Here is a 20,075-nt window from a genome sequence, read left to right on the forward strand (position 1 = left end):
AAATTTTCATTCATTAGTTCATGAAAGTAAAACCAAATCCAAGTACATGAAAAATATAAACTCAAAGAAGACCTACAATGTGTTCCTATCTGCCTTGTGTACTTTTCTATGTTCACTAGTTCTTCAATTTGCAACACAGGGCAACTGAGCAGGGGAAAATCCCCATAAATATCCATGCTAGGAGTCTGGATGCAGTGCGGAAATTAAAAACCTCTGTTGATCGAAGGTTAATATCGATAATTACCGGCAACACAAACTTTTAATTTTGTGAATTTCATTTTTAATTGATGCAAGCAACGTATTGTAAAGATGTATTTCTGAACAGAGATCCAGCGTCTGCAGTCCCGTAACTTCCGGTCTGTTGCGCCTGTTCGAATTTTAGGAGTCAAAAGATGAAATGTGGTAACACACGTATGGTTATAAGATAGAACATGCCCCCACTCTATCTCCCATCTGCATATTAATTTGCGTTAATTACCCTAGTTGTCTACAATATAGATCTCGGTTATAACACCTGACTTCAGGTACACGGTCTGGGCTCGATACGTTTGTCGACATCCAAGAAGCAAACATGTACGCGTTGGGGAGCACCAAGTTTTCTGTTGGGGTTTCTTTCGTCGTCCTTCTCTTAGTCCTGGGGACCAGGGGACAAACATGTGACCCCATGTCGCCCAGCTGTCCACGAAACGCCGTCTGCGAGGAGATCATGTCCGGGATGTTCAGATGCGTTTGTGCGCCCGGCTTTTACGATTTCCCTCCAAACAGAGTAATAGAACGGGACGGTTGCCTCGGTGAGTTGACGTGAAACACTTTAATAAAAGGTTTGAAGTAAAAACCTCTCTAGCTTCTATTTTAGATGTGTGCTAAATAAGTGTTGTTATAAAAAAAAAAGGTGCTTAAACAAAATTTGCATAATGTGACATATTTATGGTGAATTTTGAATTTACTTTGCGAGTGTAAATTTAATAATTCACAATATAATACATTTATTTTCCATATTTACACCAAACCAGCGAATTTTTATTACGAGAATGCAATCACCGTATTAAGTTTCCCACTGATTTCCGAACAAAGTAATTTTACCAGGACATTTATTTTTCAGGGGAATGTGATCGACTAGGCCCCACCCAGCAATGTCCGGGAAACACCGAGTGTTTTGAGGCGTCGAACGGGTTTGGCGAGTGTCGCTGTCCCCCCGGGACCTCCGGGGAGCCGGACTGTTTCCCCGACGATGGATGTAAGTACCGCAACTATTAAATATTGTGCTTAATGCTGGTCTTGATACGAATACACCGAAATGCAACAAAGTTATTACAAGTCTCGTATAAAATCTACTAAAATTGATACCAGTGAAAATTAATGAAACCATGGTTTTTTTAAACATTATCAAATTTTTTGTTCTTATGTTACCGGTCTGGAATGGATATTAATTGAGATATAAGGGTATTTCAACATGTCTCGCATCCTACTAAAATGTTGGAGAATTAATTCATGTCTTGAACGGCTTACTGGAATGTCAGATTAATTTTTCAAATCTCGTGTGAAGATTGAAGCGTTAAAATGTTTCTTCAAGTCTATTGCGAATATTGAAATGTTAAAATCAAGTCTCGTATAAATGATAATATAAATAGTTAAAAATGATATATTAAATGTTAAATTATATTTTAAATCTCGTGAGAATATTACAGTAATTGTCGTAAGTCTCGCGTACGTAAATATTGAATTGTTGTGTAAGTATTTCTTCAAATCTCGAGTGAATACTGACATTCTAAAATATCTATTCAAGTCTCGTATCAATGTTAAAGTATTTGTTCCGCTCCTGCTTTCAGCTTCGGTGACAGAGAGTCCCGGGGGAGGCTTTGACACGAGCAGTGGACTGATGCTGGCCGCCCTGATCATCCTCCCCCTGCTGATCCTACTCCCGACCTTCATTGCAAGCTCTACCTCAATGGACGGCGAATCTTCCGGTTCCGGTTTTGGAAGGAACTCCATGAGGAACAGAAATTCCATGATGAATTGAAACGAATGACACTGTATATATAAAAAATAAAGATTTTTTCAACTTGCTTATGAATGTTTTTAAAAGGCAGTGATAACTTCGGAGAATGCGAATAACGAGACGATTTCTCGGCTGGTGAGATGGGCAATGAATTCAAATGATTGAACCTGAATGCCGAGTTATAAAGATCTATTGGTACATACGATACCGGTGTAAACAAGGAAAGAACTCTGGCATTTGAGTGAAGCAGTCATTTCAACCAGCATTGTGATTTGGTCGGAAAATTATTCTGTGTTGATTTCAAAAAAATAAATATTTCTTGAAGAAATAATCAAAATAATCAAGATTATCTTTCTTGTTTCTTTAAAATCGGAATTGTGGGTGTGGGGAAGGGGGGGGGGTCATTAAATAAGGATTTGTTTCATGGATATGTAATAAAACAATATTTTGAATGCTTCTGACATACATGTGTTATCTTTTACGCTATATAATGATAACATTATTAAGCATTATCCTGCATTTCCACAAAAGATATAACAAAGTTACAAAATTTAATCAACGCAGAAATTAGGCATTGTCGCATTTAAGTTCGGACACGACTTATCTTCCATTATTTTCTATTTTTATATTTCTGCAATGTGAAGATTTCCACCACGTAATTCCAAAAATTATATTTTTATGTTTTATGATAATTTTCTATTTGGAAATATAGCTTGAATTAAAAATATCTATTATATTTTAACTTCAAGAATAGCCTGATGCTGCACCCAGAGTTGTTGGGCATGAATAGGTTTTAAATAAACAGGTTTGCAAATAAAGCAGAAGTAATCTATCAAGGAATTTTTTTAAAAAACTTAGGAACGTTGCGTCTGCCCTTAATTAAAAATCATTTGATTATCTATTTGTCCTGGTTTTTGGTCAAAACCTTTTATACATCCGTTTACACTAGGAGTCTGCTGTTACGGAAAGCCTTAACAAATCTTCCCACACGAGGATTGGATGACAGTTTAATCAGGTTACAGTTTTGAAAAATTTAAGATTTGTTTAACTTTACAAGACTCAACGGAATTCTATATATACCGGTACTGATAGTATGGTTAGCACCGACTCAATACCCTGTGTGGTAACCTAGCCTTGTGTGCATATTTTTACTGGATCTTAAGTTTCTATCCACGTGTAAATAAATATACCTGTATTAATTTCATTTCAATATTATCCAAAGTTAGCATTGATCTACATATGTATATAACGAAATAGTTTACAATCAAATTATTAGAGATTTTAATAAAATGCATTTAAAAGGCGGTCTGATTGTAGATATTGACAACCTATTACATAAGAGAAGTATTTTTTGAAGTAACTTTAATAAGATTTATTTTGTTAACGAAACTGGTTCTAACTTTGAATACTAGTATGAGATCTATTGAAAAATGGTCTATATTTTTCTTATAGAGACAGATCGTAAGGTTGCAGTAATTTTCAGGAACAATCTTTTATATATAAAAGCTAATAATACTTCTCTTTAATCATTGAATTTTTAGTATTTTTTGTGAGTCTTAAAATTTATAAACGACATGTTTCCATTGGCATCAAACCGGAAAGAATCATGTTATTTTTAGGACTAGTTTTCTCTTGTGTGTAAGAAACCAAACTTACCAGAAATCTAAATATTATGTGAATATTTTACAACACGCGTCTCTCCATAGCTTGTTTTGTTGTTGTTGGGGTTTTTTTCTTTATTTGTTTAGTTTTTTTCACTGAACAGATATTTGAATATCAATGTTTCTTGATACGCCCTGTATTTTAAAAACCGAATAGGAGACGGCGTAATATCGTGTTTTAAGGTACGTTATCTAGTTTCAAATCATTGTTAAAAAATCACACCTTTTGCTTCTCGGTTGGAATTTATTAGATAATCTGTGACGCAAGAGGTGTCGGAGTAGGTCCGGATAGGGGGAACGACCCCAGCGACCGACTTCTGAGCCGTGCCCTGGTGATAGGTGAAATCTCGGGACCACGACACCATCACTGCCTTTATTCTCCGCACTCCCATTGGGCAAGAAAATCGTCCGTGGTTATGACGTAATGTAAGGGGTGGGGATTTGTGGGTGACCGAGTCAGATAAGTTGTAGCGCTTACTGAACCTTGACAAAAATCACTTACAAAGTGTACATCCCATTGGAAAAGCAAAATACGGTCATAATTGATTATAGAAAGTTCAAACAAGTTCAACAAAATAGGCGTTCTCTATATATTATTTTGGTTTTCATTCAAAATTCTTTTCAACTGCTGAAACTTCCGTCAATATCATATGTTAGACTATAATTTACAAAACTTTTTTTGAGATGCAACAATATTTGAGCATATTGCTTTTTTTCTGAAGAGTAATCCATTTGTGTGAAATTCTTTGTGGAAGCCTTCTTTGAGAATCATGTCGGGAACTTTCTGATTCTGTTAATTATTTTTTTGATCCTAAGGTATAATCGAGGATTTTCCGGTTAAAAATAAAATAAATATACGGATGCTGCATTCCCTGCTACCTATACATTTGTATTTTGGATAAACGTCAGAGGTAAGGTTACTGAGAGGTTACTACTGTATTTTATCGTCAGCAGGACGTGGTGTCACCGTATGCCATGTATCCTGTTGAATACATTTTTTCTTCATTTGTTCTCTTTTTTTCCTTCATGGCCCTTAAAAACAGGTCCCGATATGTCTAAGAATGGTTGGAATTAATTTTATTTAACTAATGAGGAATATTTTGAATAAACTTTCGGGATTTTTTTTTCATGAGTTTACATAATTATTTCCAAAAGAAATATGAGATGTATTTTTCAAGTTTTTTTCATTCATTTGGTAGGATAATTCTGCATCTAACATAAATATATAAACCTTTATGATAAATAGGATTTATCATAAAATAATGAATTCATCAGAAGGCAAAATTCTTCAGCAAAGATCATATAACAATTTAATTTTTTGTACTGGACGACAATAATTTTAATAGCCTTTCTCACAAAAATAACTCTTACAAAAGTTTATAAACCATATGCATAATGTGTTTTGTCATCTTAGTTGTAAATTAGAATTTCACATTTAAAATTTCCGATATGAAAATTGCAGCTCATATTGATTTAAGTTTTTAAATTTGGACCTCGAGGAAATATTGAGATATTTATCAAGTTTCCCCAAATATTATCATAATGGGAAAGTATGCTTATATTAGGACATTGATTGGCAGTTAAATAAAAGTAAAACATGCAGACATCATATATTTTGGTTAATTTTGCTGAACAAAAATGAGTTTCACAAACACAAATAACAATTTATTTGGTTATTTCTACTGAAATTTTGTAGCTTACTAAGCAAGGCGATTTTTTTAACCAAAATTTTAAGCCTGAGAAATACAACATTCTGTAAAATTCTCTAGAGCATAAAAAATTTAAACAATTTTTAGGTTTATTACTAACATAATTTTGATTATTAATCCCTACCTTCTGTTCTTTCTCTTTATACTGCCAATTTTGAAATATCAATATTATATATACAATATCATGTACATGTACTACTTAATACTTTTTACTTGTATGTTTATCAAAGGCCCTAATAAAATGGTTCTAACAACTCTTATCTTACCTTATAATCGTCTCCATTTCGAGTTCTAAATCTCATATCTGGTTCTGTTTAGTGTTTTTCTTAAATTAATTGTTTGTTTGTTTTATTTATCGGCGATTGAAATAACGGGAACTAACGCTCATTTTTAATTAAACAAACATTTTGAATAACGAATATTTTCATGTAAAATTTAATAATCTTTGAGTGGGATAAAGAGCATTCCTTTAACATGTAATTTTTCGGTATATTGTCTACCTATTCAAAATGTTGCATTTAAATATAGTTAAACATTTTGATTTTATATACATCTTTTTCTTTATTTGTTTCAAATATTCGGCCTAAGAGGCAATATTTCTAAAACGTAGAAATATGTCATAGGAAAAACCATTATTTAAAGGCATACACATAGCCGGTATGGATTTACACTGCTTAATATTAGTAAGTGGAATTTTAAAAAAGATAGAGTTAGGATCAGGAGGAGTAAGCATCCCAAGTTGACCGGTCGCACCCGCCGTGTGCTCATTGTCGCAATCTAATTTTATTACGGTAATGTGCCTTTAGTTGTGTAATAGAGCACGGGTTGATCTAGAGTTTGTGACAGTGTTGTTTTATCCAATAATTTAAACATTTTAATTTGACAAATGTAACGCAATCATTGAATACTTTGTTTGTATTTTCAGAAAGGAGTTTTTCAGGTCAAAGACATTTCGTTGTCAATGCGCGGATCTAGAGTAGCCCCCCCCCCTCCTTCGGAAAATATTCCCCGACCCCTCCTGGCAAACTCCAAAATCCCTCAGACTCCCATGCATGTTATATCCTTACATTTTTCTTATTTCAAAGAAACCGTTGCGGAGAATAAAAATCTCAGAAATACTATCTTTAATAATGAAAGAGTGTTGTAGACGATCTTTAAACATGATTCACAGTATTAACTGTGAACAACTTGACTTCCTCATTGATCGCCCTTGAGAATCTTCCATGTACTACAGTCTTATATTTCAGTGGATGTCTTCATTTCTCGCTCAAGCTATTATAGTATACAGTAAAACACAGTTATAGCGAACACGCTTATAATGAATTGACGCTTACAGCGAAGTGATTATCACTCCCCATGACTATATAATATGTTGTAAATGGATGTAATGAATTTTGCTTATCACGAAATAAAATCACCCGTCCCTAGCAGGTCGTTATAAGTGTGTTTTACTGTAAATCCGCACAAAATGCTTCAATGGGGGTCCCCAGGTGCATTGTGCTACTTCTCATCCATATTCAAAGGCATTGTTTGAAATCTTGACAAATAAATCTAATTGAAATAACCAGCATTTGCAATTGATAAAATTCATTGCCTTGGTAACGTTTTGATATAACAAGAAACAAATCTACTTTGAAATACGAAGAGATCTAGACTTACATATATGACCCAGTGATCTAGATATATACGACCCAAAAAAATCATCGCTTCCAAGGTTTATACCTTTAATCAAACAGAGAGAATCTTCTTCTACAAACACATTTTTTTGAGAAATATGTTTAAAAAAATAAATAAAAAACCAAGGCTTACAATCTTAATTAAACAGAGAGAATCTGTTTCTACACATGGTTTTTTTAAAAACTAAATTCCCTTTAAATGTCCGAGAGGAAAAAAGGAGAGAGATTCATTGTTGAAGCCTAATGAGGTTTCAGGACAATAGTACTACATCATCAGCATACAGTGACAACAAATTATCGTGTCCCGTAGGAAGTTAAGTCCGGCAAAGGCTTCATGGGTGGTCGAGACTCATTCATCAGAGATACTGAAAACGAAGGCGAAATTGTTTTCCATTTAGGACGGAAAAGTTGATCGAATGGAATAAAAAGAACATTTTATGTATATTTTTGTCTGTCGTGGTCAGTTTCTAGGTCAAGTTGTCATAGATACACATACTTTCTCATTATAATCCTTCAGATTCATCAAAAACAGTCCGCATTAGTGTAGGTTGATATTCACAAAGCAATCAGATCAGAGCAATATCCGTAGCCTGGCTTGTAAATATTGATGATTTTGATAGCCTATACTTTGCGGTCTTCTTTCTTTAAGATTTGAGTGTAACAAGAATTTGCTTGTTGTCATTAATCAAAGCTAGACGATATTTCTGTATGGTATTAATCTTTTGATTTAGGATGGTGTTCTTTCCCGTCCCGTGTATAGATCGATATATAAGTAGCCTTTATTTTTCATCAAGGCTGACCTTTGGTCGAACATGAGTGCGCTGTATTAACAAATCATTCTGATATGACAGGAAACCCCATTCTCAAGTTTACGATATGACGGGGAGCCGATGAGATGTTTTCCGATTTGAACCCCCCCCCCCTCCCCCCCAATAGACTATGCAGACCAATGACTGTGAACGCTTGACGTCACATTTCATCTGTAAAAATAATTTTAAGTCTGTGGTCATTTACGTTTCTAAGACATCCTACCTTATTTTTGTTGATTGTGCACAACAGAAAATAGTCCTAAATGATCTTTTTTTAAATATTACATGTCCAAGAAACGCCAGTGTAAGCGAAGGAAGAAAATGTTATTAGTTGGATTACGGCAGAAAGTTCTACCCAATTTCGTGACGTATTTTCTTTTAATTCTATCAAAAATACATTTTTTTTTAAATAATTGGAAGCCGATATAGGTGTCATTTTTAAATAATCATTTCTCAAAAATGATTCTTCCTCGATCCACCAAATAATGCATTGGTGTGTCGAGCCACCTAAATATGTGTTAGCATAGCTGTGCTGGTTATCCACACTTTAAGTTGGCTGAAATGCAGAGCCTCCGGGTAAGTATACGCTGTCTAATAGCCAATGACAATAAGTTTTCCTTCATGTTTAATCTATGACCCAAGACAAGTTAAAAACAAAAGATGATACAAAAATGTACTTGGGAGCTGTATATCAGGTGAGCTATATGGCTGGCAGGTCTCAGTGTTATCGCCATACAGCCTGTCAAACATTTTACTGGAATTCATCGACGAAACCAAAAAAAAAAAATGAACAATATATTTTTATTAAGATATCTCTCCCATCTGTATCGTTTCTGCCATTTTCTGTATCACGTGGAAAAAATTCACGATTTCGTCCTCCTTTTCGTTGCGTAAATTTTTATTCACAGTCTGTTCATTCCGCAACGATTTTACTGTCGCGTTGCATTCTTTCTTTGATTTATTGTCATGATTATAAACTTGTACTGACGTCTATTTCTGTTGACTCCTGCAAAAGACAAAGTTATAAACTGAACATGATTGTGTGATTTGCACCATCAAATTTCAGAAACCTTCGTTCGTTTCGATTCTTAAGTCAAATAATAAAAAAAATACTTCTGTTATACCACTTATTCAAACTAATGGGAAGCGACTCTATTTTATAAATTAAATATTTACATCTTGAAAAATTAATACATTTGAGGCGTTTTCCTGGTTTTACCGGAAAAGCATGAAAGATTCAATTGTAAGCGTACCGATTCCTGAAAGTCTTCCCGAGTTTCCTCTGTTTCCCCTCGCTCGGCATTGTCGTGTTCGATGGGTGTGTCCGGACTCTCGATCTCACTGTCCACTTTGTCTGTCGGTGAGCACCGCTGTTGGCTACTTGTATTTACTTCTTCACTCGCAACAGGTTGAATTTGAACAACTTCACTTACAACAGTTTGATTTTGACTTTCAAATTGGCTATTTCGTATTTCTTCCAAGACCTTGACTTGAATTTTCATGAGCTGGGTTAGGCTCATCAAATGAGAATTTACATGTTCCTGTTAAAAGAGGCATTTTTCATTTTAAATTTCAGTAATGACAGTAAATTAGCAAACCTGGACATATATTACGACACTCACCAGAGTTTGATTCAACTTTGTTGATGTGTCCGAACAGCTACAGACAGCGTGTGACGAAATTTCTGTGTCGTCATACGCTAAGATGGTTTCCTGTTTACCATCGTTGGCACTTAAAAATAGTTAATAAACTAGAAACATGAAAAATGCATACAGTTACTACATGTAGTAAGACATTTCTAAATAAAAGATAAATTTGGTTCACTGATCATGATAGTGTAGTTCATTAATTTCTGGTGTATTTTAGATTTATTTTGCAATAAAGTTCAAAACCTTCATAAATACATATTATCTATTTAATCCTGAAGTATTTTTTTTTATATATTTAATGAAAGATAATAATGTTTTGAATGTTATTATATAGTTGAAATGTATCTACTTACTTTAATATCCTCTCACAGAGAGAATTTAAACCTAAACAACTGCTAATCTTATCTAAGGGAGGTGAAAAGCGTGTCTATTCTACTCTCTAGATGTGACCGTGCATAATGGTTAAAATAAATATTGCGATTGTACCATGGTAAGGTTAATGTTAATCACATAAAAAGTCATTATTTTATAGCCTTCTATCTTTTAATTAAATGCACCACAACACACATTTAAGGTCCGATACCTTTTCGTGTTATTATTGACCGCAATCCCATCCGGCCCAGAATAACATCGGTCTACATTCACATTGTTTGACAAATCACAGTTTAACTCCTCAGAATCACAGGAATCTTTGTTTGATTTTTTCTGAATAAATTCATTTTCATGAATGTCTGTATTGTTTAGTATTTCACACTCTTTAAGATCCACCGTCACTCCATTGTTCACACTTGTTGAACTGTCGAAAACTTTATTTTTTTCACAAAAAAGCAATCCTTTTTTATTGGCTTCCATTGCCTTTTCAACAATCGTTGGAAAACTGAATTTTCTTTTTATGAGATTGTTGTCTTTGATCGCTATCACTTCGCCATGAGCGAGTGTTGCCAGCACTGGCCAACCATCGACCTGCCCGTCTTCTACCAGGTCCGCGCTCAAAGGGCTCTTTGGCGGATCTCTCTTATAGGTCGTTTTCATGGCCAATTCTTTCATGGCACCCACAAATTTTTTACGCTTACTTTTTCGCTTTGAGACGTTAACAAGGAGACCTGGGGATTTTTTACTTTTAAAGGAACCACCTTGCTGGCCAGAGCATCTTCGCAGGTATCGGGCTGGAGAGGTTGGCGACCATTTTGTTTGAAAATCAGGAGCAGTATATTTCATTTTCTGCTGATGTTCTTTAATTTCCTTTAATCTTCTATGCCCGTAATCTCGAATGACCCGCTGGCAGGGAACAAAAATCATGTTGATAAATTATATTCGTTTTTTTTTCATTCTATCGTCGAAACTAGTTTTCAAATTTTTACAAATTAGGTAACAGGTGTACACATATTCCTTTATAGTTATACTTTATAGTTTGAAATGCAGACTAAAGGTATATGATAAGTAATATAATGTAACTTTAGTTAATTCTTGATCTGTATAATTTATACATACTGGGATTAAAATGCTTGAAATGTGTATCTTAGATTATTTCTGGTTTCTTAAATTTACACACGTTCTTGTATCTCGGGAAGCACGAATTTCCAAGAATTGAAGAAACTTAATTACATGAATATTCCTATTTGATATTCGAGTCCATAGCAGAAAATAAAAAGGGCGCATCATAAAAGATGCAATTCCATTTGAAGTATGAATATGCCACCATAGATGAGATCATCAGATAAGCATTTCAACAGTTCGCTTTTCAACATCAGTAATGCGTGTTTAAGGTAGGATGTTTTGGTCATGAACTCCTGTCGACATGATAATCGGTTAGACTTGATTGTAAAAATAGAATACAGTAAACGACCAACTCCAAGTTTTCTACCAGAAATATAATAACCAAGCTTTACAGTATCAAACCTTATACCTTAGAATATTATTTCTACTACGAACGTTAGCCACCCTATGAATATAACTGTATTGGTCACCTATAGAAGAAGACTAGAAGAGGATCTCTGAATAAAAATATATGAAAATATGCTAATCAAAAGCTAAAATATGAAATTTTTTTACTAGTATATATACTATAATTAAAACAAACCATATCAAAACACATAGCGTGGATCTGATGTTGACCAACCAGTGCGGAATCGTTACCAAATGAAAATTGTTAGCAAAAGACAAGGCTCAGCTGCTTGTGTCACATATTGTGTAATTATGAAGTGACAACAAATATTAGTAAACTCTAGGTTTTGTTAGAATCCTTGAGAAATACAAATTTGAATACCAATATGTTAGTAATGTCTAAGCTTTATTTAACAGTACGTTCTATTCCAATAGTATAGGTTGTTTTAGTTGGCTGTAAGTACCATGCGATATAAGGTGCGTTTTTTCCACAACCATAAGACTTTAACCTTTCTTTACCGTGAGAAATAAGCCTCTCCTGAAAATGCATTATTGTATTGGAATATAAGAGTAAAGAGTCATACTGATAATTTACAGAGTTGGTTTGTTTACTTCGAGGAATTCAATACAGATCCCAATCTCCTACACCTTCCATAAAAATACATGTAGATAAAACTGGCTTATTATCACGTTGAACGACTAAGCTATACATGTACTTATTTAGACTTTTTCTCTAAAATATAGGATGCTCATATTTTTAGATTAATATCATTTAATGTTGCAATACTTATTTGGCATTATTTAATATAATAATCTTATATTTATTTGAGAGTATAAAAAAGTTCCTTTACTTCTGCTTCCGGGTGATCTTTGAGAGCTTCAAGCACGTCTTCACGGGAAAGGACGAAGAGTTCCGAATATCCCACGGATTTCACGTCAGCAGTTCTCCTTTTAAAAAAGCCCACATGTATTATCAACATTCCGTTATATAGAAGGTGGTAGCGAGAAAAGAAAACACACATTTTAGGAAGTAACGTAGGCCGTTATATTTTTTTTGATAAAATACATGTATATAAATAGAAGACAAATGAAAAAAAAATCAACTATTATCAAAACAAACAAACCCCAATAAACCAAAAATAAAAAAAAGGTCTGAACGAAACAAAGTGCGTGTGCCTGTACATGTATTAAGTTTGGGGGGAGGGGATTGTTCCTCACCTGTTAATACCTCCGTCTAAATTCAAAATTCCAATTTCTCCAAAAAAATCTCCAGTTTCCATTTTTGATAGCACAACACCGCTTTCACTATAACAAAAAAGTTTGTATGCACTTTAAATAGTCTTTTTATTATTTGCGCAATCCAATTTTAACCCTTGATAAACATTCACACAAGAATTATTTTTAACTATGTTCACCTACTTTACCTGTTTTTACCTAAGATAAGCCAGCCCTTAAAATGCTCCCTGTAATTTCCGTTCAAAATATAGAGATGTGACTTGAAGGATAGAGACTAAATGGTGGTTATCTCGATTCAATAAGTCCTTTAAATTCTGACGTCATGTTATTATGAGTTCCACTGACCTGATTATTTCCACAAGACCATCTGCTATGATGAACATCTCCCTGGCTACCTCCCCCTGACGACATATCAAATCGCCGGGGGTGAATATGTACGCCTTCATCTTCAACACTAGATCATGCAAGAACTCAGGTTGGCACTCTTGGAAAATGGTAACCTATGAGACAATGCAAAAAGGAAGAGAAATAGGCCAAAAGCTCGATGTCGACGATTTAATCTATTATAAGTAATGTGAAAAGATCGCAGAAAATAAAACAACACTTACTCTTTTGAGAGTTTCCAAGTTGACATGGATAGCAAGCTCTGTTTTCAGTTTGTCTGGGAGAAGACCTAACGAGTTGATGTCGGAACCCTTCATTCGGCCCCTATAATGATATCACAATCCTCGTAACATGTTTATTGTTTTATTCGTTTGTCTGCTTGTCTTTAGATGTAAAAAGCTTCAAAACTGACGAACAGTTTTTCATTTTCTTTAAACTGTTATTTATATCCTCGTCTGTAACATAACTATGTAAGTGAGAGACTACTGGGTATGCTGTAAACAGACTTTATTTCGCGACGATTTTTATTACGCAATTTACTTGAGATAAACTGGTTCACAACGACGTTTTTGCAATTTACTTGAGATAAACTGGTTCGCAGCGACTTATTTCGCGTTTTACTTGAGATCAACTTGTTCGCTGCGATTTATTTTCGCGGTGTAATATAGATTATCTGGAATACAGATGAGAACTGCAACGTGACGAGAATTATTCGAGACTTCGAGAAAATAAGAGTTGGTTAACAGTATACAGTTGTTGACTGGGGTCGAGGGCAACAGTTGATCTGTCGGACCGGCTCGCAAACTGTTGCCCAAGGCCGAAGGCAACAGTTTGCGAGCCGGTCCGACAGATCAACTGTTGACCGAGACACAGTCAACAACTGTTTTGTTATACCCCTTCTAATCAATAACACGTTTTCGCGGAATGTGACGTCACCGGTCAACAGTCTTTTTTAACAGTCGATTTTAACAGTTCCAATCTAACAGTTCCAGTCCAACAGTCAAAATGCTGGACTTTTTTTTTCATGTAGAGTTATATAGTAACTGTTTTACAGGGGTATAACAATATACTCTCGTTCCTATGCTTGATAAGAGAAGAGGAACACTGCTGTTTCACCTGGTCTTTACCTTGTCCACACGTAATCGTACCATCTCTGTACTCGCTTCTGGACATCATGGGGGACGTTATGCATCCTCATGTATAACTTGGCGCCATCCTACAATGTACCGACCGCCTTAAGGATCTGACATTTAGTAGGACAATGGACAAATCGTAACTGACACTTCAACAAATTGTTACTGAGATATTTGATATGAGAGCAGTGACAATTTTATCAATAAGTCAATTTGTAACAATTATCATTATCAAATACTAGTATTGATGCTGTTTCATGAGTTCAACGTGTTATCATTACCATTTTTACATGTGGAATCTATGACTTAACATACTTTGACTTAAACAAAACAGACAAATTTTTTTTACAACATGTGCACTTTTAAAACGATTGATATTTGCGCCTTATCACTCAAAATCGCAAAAGCTTGATTTTACATTTTTACATCGACTATTCAGTATTAACGGCGGGATTCTCCTACACAGAAAAACTAATAATTATGATAAAGTCTTTTCTTGGTTGTCTTTGCCTCAGTACTTAAAGACAAAGGCTAGATATGATAATTTCATATACTTTGGTTTCCTGACAGCGACCTGAGCAAGGTACTTTAGGATTATAATGATCCTTTCTTCGATAAGTTTTACGTCAGCAATAAACAAATTATTGAAGCTGTTGTGTTGCTGAAGTTCGTATCTTTAAAAAATAACGCCAAACGTGCGACTGATCACCGAGGACTATAGTTGCTGTTAGCGATAAATCAGACACGCTGGATAGCGACCAATGATACCCTCCAGACAACGTGCTGAACAGAAACAGAACTCGAACCACTGGCCACCTACCAGTAACCGCTCAAACTCCTGTCGGCTGGCGTTCCTGTTTGTGATCACATTCCCTACCTGTCCTACAAAACAAAGTCATAGGAAACAATGAAATAAAGAGGTAACCAGCGGGAGTAAGATCATAGCAGCTTTATGTTATATCGATGTATATAAGTATCAGTGCTGCCACACGAACAGCTGAAATTGTAGACAGATTTCGTTATCAATGTTTTAACACTCTCGGTTTTCATTAAGATAGCGGTGTTATCAACTATGGAGACTGTATGGTTTATTCAAAGTTGAACTGTCGTGTTAACAACCTCTCGTATGACGCTATTTTCTTATTTACTCTCAGCTGGAATACTCACCCACGATGGTGGCGAAGATGAAGACCCCAATCAGGTAGCTGACGATGACAAAGACATACCTATAACGTGAAGCAAGAGAACATGAGAACAGAGCCGCGGGGTGAGGCCACACCTGCAGTTTGGCGTGTGAAATTACATGCTCTGTACAGTACAACATACACTACTGCAGACAATTATTATATTACAGAAATAAAACTTCCATAAATACCTAAGTTACAAGAAAAATTATCAACCTGACATTACGAGGAAAACATCTTTGACCAGAAATAGAATTATTTACAACTCTCTCAAGTTTGTTTCTTGTGAAGAAGAATAAACCAGACTAAAACTGAATTCACTTCCGGGAGTAGAAAACAGGTTGATAGTCTGGTCCTGCTTAGAACTTCAACTTTAAGATTACGCATGCGCCAAGGACAATATTATTATATACTACAGCATGATATCTAGTATGAGCAACTGGCATGTCTTTTATCAAGGACCGCGAATGTCTTCCTAGATCGTTATGGTTGTAAATATTTTAAGATAAAAATGTAACCTTTCTTTCATATTGTAGTGTTCTGACCACAATTTAGCCTCTTTGTCCCTGTATAACGCAAACAGGAAAGTAAACCACGTGACATACAAATCAATCATCAACGAATCCAATTCGTTAATATATGGACATGAATGTATGATTCTATATGTCCCAATCAGATGATTTAATTTTCATAAGTCTTTTATTATTTACTTATTACCATCAAAACTAAATACCATCCTTGCGTCACCATGTCGTTTTTAAATACAATGCAACGTTCGCCGAGCACAGGTTCGTTACATAAAGCACCAGAAGGAATAATTTTGAGCAATATCGCAATAATTTTTATCTTCATTGGATCTATAAACCGCATATATCCATTACAAACAACCCCCACCTCTTAATTAAAAAGTCAGTTATTCTTTAAATTAACTACTTGGATGACAAATTTATATATATACGAAGCAAATGGTCTCCACAAATATCAATAATTCCACTCGAGCACCATTTTAATTAAGTCTTTCATCGATTCAAACAGTGCATATAAATCACAAAGGGTGATCAATCTATTTATTATCAGCATAACATACCATCTAAATCACAACACACATGCAGAAAATAAACGTAAAAATGAACAGTTCTTGTGCAAGAATGTCGATGAAAACCAAATCATAAACACAACTACATTAGGCAATTGCACACAGAGCAGAGGACGTAACACGTAGCAAATACAGGGATTCCCTTTATATTCAGCATTCGAATTACTTACGCCCGAATTGATAATTTTTCTCTGGAATAAAGAGAAAAGATCATTAAATTATATCATAGTTCAGACTACTATTACTATCATAATCATCATTATAAAAAGAAGCCCTGTATTTACCTTGTTATATCTATTAAAAAAAATATCACACGAAAATTTAAATGGAAACTCTAGTATCTGATCTTGATATTTGTAGTTTGTCTCATTTTTAAATCTTCTAAAGAATTTATGGTCAATGTAATGATCTTTGACAGCATACAAATCTTGGCTGGATGGTCAACAGATTACCCATTATATCTACCTTAGAATTCTAGATAAATATTTTTTTTAACATAAACATATTATTTAGTAAAATTCCATAAATTTCAGCTCTGAAATATCAATGTTTTCCTTATGTTTACAAAAAAGCTGTTCTTCAGGAGATTAATATATTTTAGAAAACGCCACAACCATCCGACCACCTTAAATTGGAGGACAGTAGGAAAGTTGAATTTACTGGTATACACAAGTCATCGGGATGTAATCAACTCCGTGACATTTAAGTCAGTTCATTAAACCTCTGAGGACATTTCAGTACAGATGTACGGAATTCTACATAATTTACCGAGAATTTTCTTCCTCTTTTTGTCAAGAAATTCGATTGTGTTCACACTACTTCTAACAGATGATTGTACTAGTGTTTGTATTAAAAAGTAATGTCTTCTCAGACTTGTTTTGCGTGGTTTGTTTGGTAATCGATCGAAATTACACGAGTTTCACGGTCTGACATCACGCGATTGGCATCACTTATGAAGTATTCTGTTTTTGGGAATTGATTTTAATCAACTCTCTTATGCAGTTACTCAGGCAAACCGAAAGTGAAACAGTGTTTGGACCTAAGCACAAATCAACACCGCTGACAACATTTAGTTCTAATCAATAAATTCGATGTAATGAGTTCTTAAACATTGTTCTTCAAGGAAACTCATTTATAGATACCTTGTAAATAGTCAGATTTTAAATTGTACGAACAATTTAGATATTTTTTGAAGTCGTACATTTTATGTTCCTACGCCAAAGTTCAATATAGTCTCGTTCAACCAGACGCTCGGCTGTCTCCGTAAATCTCCGACAAGCATAGAGTCTCTCTTGCTTGTCGGAGATTAACGGATACAGCTTAGAGTCTGGTTGAACAAGAGTAGAGTTCAATTTTGCTTGGATCCATACAATTTCTCATAACTATTTTGATTACCAGGTACTAATACGTAGTTTGATGGAATAATTTTTTGAATATTACACAACATGATTGATATTGGATTTTCACGAAATTCCTGTAGGATTTATATTATAAAAATGTGCGTAATTCAAATACTTATAGGAATTAACTTGCCATACAAAATAACATATCGTTGATTTTAAAATAAATAACAATTGATAAAATCATCTCCCGTCAGTACTTCAATACTTTGATTCATAATTACATATATCAAATTTAAGAGCTCAACGTGGGCAGTGATGGCTGGTATAATATGATATGGATTAAGAAATGTATTATATCTTTATCACATATTATGCAAATCAATATGTGAGCCTACTTCTAACTCAAAGGCAACATTTCTGTGAAGAACATAAACACTTTGTGTTACATATACAACAAGGAAATGCATTATAAACAAGATGTGTTTGTTAAAACAAAATGAATGCCCTTAAACAAGATAAAGAACGAAGCATGGACATGAAAATGCTCACCACACAAGGGTGAATATTGGTCCTGACGGGGTGGCTATTTATACGAAATAGGTTAGTTAGTTTACTTTTTGATAATCATATATTTTTTAAAAGTTCTGTCAAAATGAGATAATACATGTAGGAGTATTTGATAATTCACTTGTATATATCTATATGCTGCATTATCCGCCCTAAGACAAACACGTGTCAGTTGGTGCGTGCTTTGAAAGACCACCTGCCTTCTCTGATAAAAAGATGACAATCAAAACAACTACAGCTTTTGTTTTTAACGTATGACATATGCATTGTGTTGCATTAGATGCAACCATTTTCCCCATTAAAACCAAGATGTCTAAGATTGCTGTATGTCAAATGTATTTATTTACCCCACGCACAACAATGATCACGTGATTAAAAATGACTGATGGTTATAGACTCGTATCACTGGTACGGATTCCAATCAACTTGTTTCACTCGGGAGCAACGTTGGCGCAAAGTTAAAGGACCTAAATACTGAGATTCTGATCAAGCTGCATCAGATAATTAAATTGTAACAAATAATGTCTGTACCTCAGGGGTTAATGTTCTGCCACGAGCATGTTTCGTCTGTGTAGGGCTGTGAATAATAGCAGTGCTTTCTAGAAAAACAGATTTAGCGTTACTAAAGAAGAACTTTGAATATTTTTTTTCCAATTTGGTCCAATTTGATGCACTTCAAATTTGAACATCAATAAGAAATTTGCATAATCGATGACGCAGTAAGTTGAAACATCAGCATAGGAAATTTGACTCAACTTCCGTCTTCTTGAAATCATTTTGGTCTGTGTCATTTTTTCCCTTATTTATTTCCTTTTCGCAAACAAGAAATAAGATTCAAGTGTCCCTAGAGGTATGAATTCCTTACCGAATCTATTGTACATTAAATTACATATATCCCCTACAGCAAACTTAGTAAAAGGACAGAATTAAGTTAATATACTTATTAAAGTTAATTCGATACATAAGGTTGTCGTATTATAAACTTATGTCATGAACACTTTGCAATACGCGTCAACTTTTTAAATTGTGATTTCGTTCATAACCATATCTTAATGTATATCTTTTATTACAGGTAAAGCCTTGCCTGTGTATTGTGTTTACCTACCAGGTATACATAACACACCTGGTCACTTCGTGACTATGTAACAAATCAAACTTCATTGCATGCTTTTTCAATCTAATCAAATTTTCACATTAAAAAACATCCCCTACATGATGCACTTGTACAGTGTAAAGCAGATTTAAATTTACAAGTCTGATTCTAATTAGATTGCATGGTTTCTTTGCAGACTTTGAAAAAAAAATTTAATTAGTAGACAAAATATTTTTGTTTCAGGAGCCGGGTCGATTCATGGTTTCCACGTGACCAATGTATGTTAGCTAATAAGAATCTGTAGTGAATATAATTTTCAGAGTAAAGGTATTATATGTACTTATATATTTTTTGAAGAAGTTTATATAAATACAAGATACTTGTAAATGTGTGCGGAATAATTTTGCTTGTTATAAGAGAGAACACAGCCTACATGTACCAATGACTCTCCTGATATGGAAGCCTCATTTTACAGCAAAGCACTTGGAGTAGGTTGGAACCTTTATCCATCTAAATGTTTCTACGAAAAACTAGATATAGGCCAAAGATCTATTTCTCTCATTTTCAGTTAGATAAAGTAGTTCCAAAGTCCTGGTTTTCTTCCTAATTTGAACTAATCTTACCAAACACAATGAATAAATTATTGACCGAA

The 20,075-nt window shown here is 34.4% G+C and overlaps 2 protein-coding genes across 8 annotated transcripts in view; one reads left to right on the top strand and one right to left on the bottom strand.

Annotated features, from left to right (window-relative positions):
- The first annotated feature begins 319 nt into the window (after positions 1–319).
- On the top strand, positions 320–2,288 carry LOC105318718 (uncharacterized). Its single transcript, XM_011415956.4, has 3 exons — positions 320–791; positions 1,103–1,237; positions 1,830–2,288. Exons 1-3 carry the CDS (start codon positions 572–574, stop codon positions 2,018–2,020), a joined length of 546 nt encoding a protein of 181 aa, XP_011414258.3. The 5' UTR covers positions 320–571; the 3' UTR covers positions 2,021–2,288.
- A 6,178-nt stretch (positions 2,289–8,466) lies between these two features.
- LOC105318717 (cyclic nucleotide-gated channel rod photoreceptor subunit alpha) overlaps positions 8,467–20,075 on the bottom strand; it is a 29,349-nt gene continuing 17,740 nt past the window's right edge. For 4 of the 7 annotated variants that reach the window (XM_066078065.1, XM_066078063.1, XM_066078064.1 and 1 more), the window contains 12 exons: positions 16,591–16,611; positions 15,308–15,366; positions 14,961–15,022; positions 14,135–14,223; positions 13,232–13,331; positions 12,969–13,123; positions 12,606–12,692; positions 12,239–12,335; positions 10,087–10,781; positions 9,477–9,585; positions 9,108–9,395; positions 8,467–8,860 (listed from right to left, as the gene is read on the bottom strand). In XM_066078065.1, the coding sequence (XP_065934137.1) occupies positions 8,825–8,860; positions 9,108–9,395; positions 9,477–9,585; positions 10,087–10,781; positions 12,239–12,335; positions 12,606–12,692; positions 12,969–13,123; positions 13,232–13,331; positions 14,135–14,223; positions 14,961–15,022; positions 15,308–15,366; positions 16,591–16,611 (1,798 nt within the window). In that variant the 3' untranslated portion in view covers positions 8,467–8,824. Of the gene's footprint in view, positions 8,861–9,107; positions 9,396–9,476; positions 9,586–10,086; positions 10,782–11,851; positions 11,926–12,238; positions 12,336–12,605; positions 12,693–12,968; positions 13,124–13,231; positions 13,332–14,134; positions 14,224–14,960; positions 15,023–15,307; positions 15,367–16,590; positions 16,612–20,075 lie in introns of those variants that run through there. The other 3 variants (XM_066078066.1, XM_034481367.2, XR_010711688.1) reach the window with 3 other exon arrangements.

Source organism: Magallana gigas, chromosome 3, assembly GCF_963853765.1.
Source record: "Magallana gigas chromosome 3, xbMagGiga1.1, whole genome shotgun sequence".
Lineage (NCBI taxonomy): Eukaryota > Metazoa > Mollusca > Bivalvia > Ostreida > Ostreidae > Magallana > Magallana gigas.

Coding starts and splice junctions, on each gene's coding strand:
- LOC105318718 (XM_011415956.4), top strand. CDS start 572: ATGTACGCGTTGGGGAGCACCAAGTTTTCTGTTGGGGTTTCTTTCGTC. Junction 792..1,102: donor AGAACGGGACGGTTGCCTCG/GTGAGTTGACGT, acceptor TTTATTTTTCAG/GGGAATGTGATCGACTAGGC. Junction 1,238..1,829: donor CTGTTTCCCCGACGATGGAT/GTAAGTACCGCA, acceptor TCCTGCTTTCAG/CTTCGGTGACAGAGAGTCCC.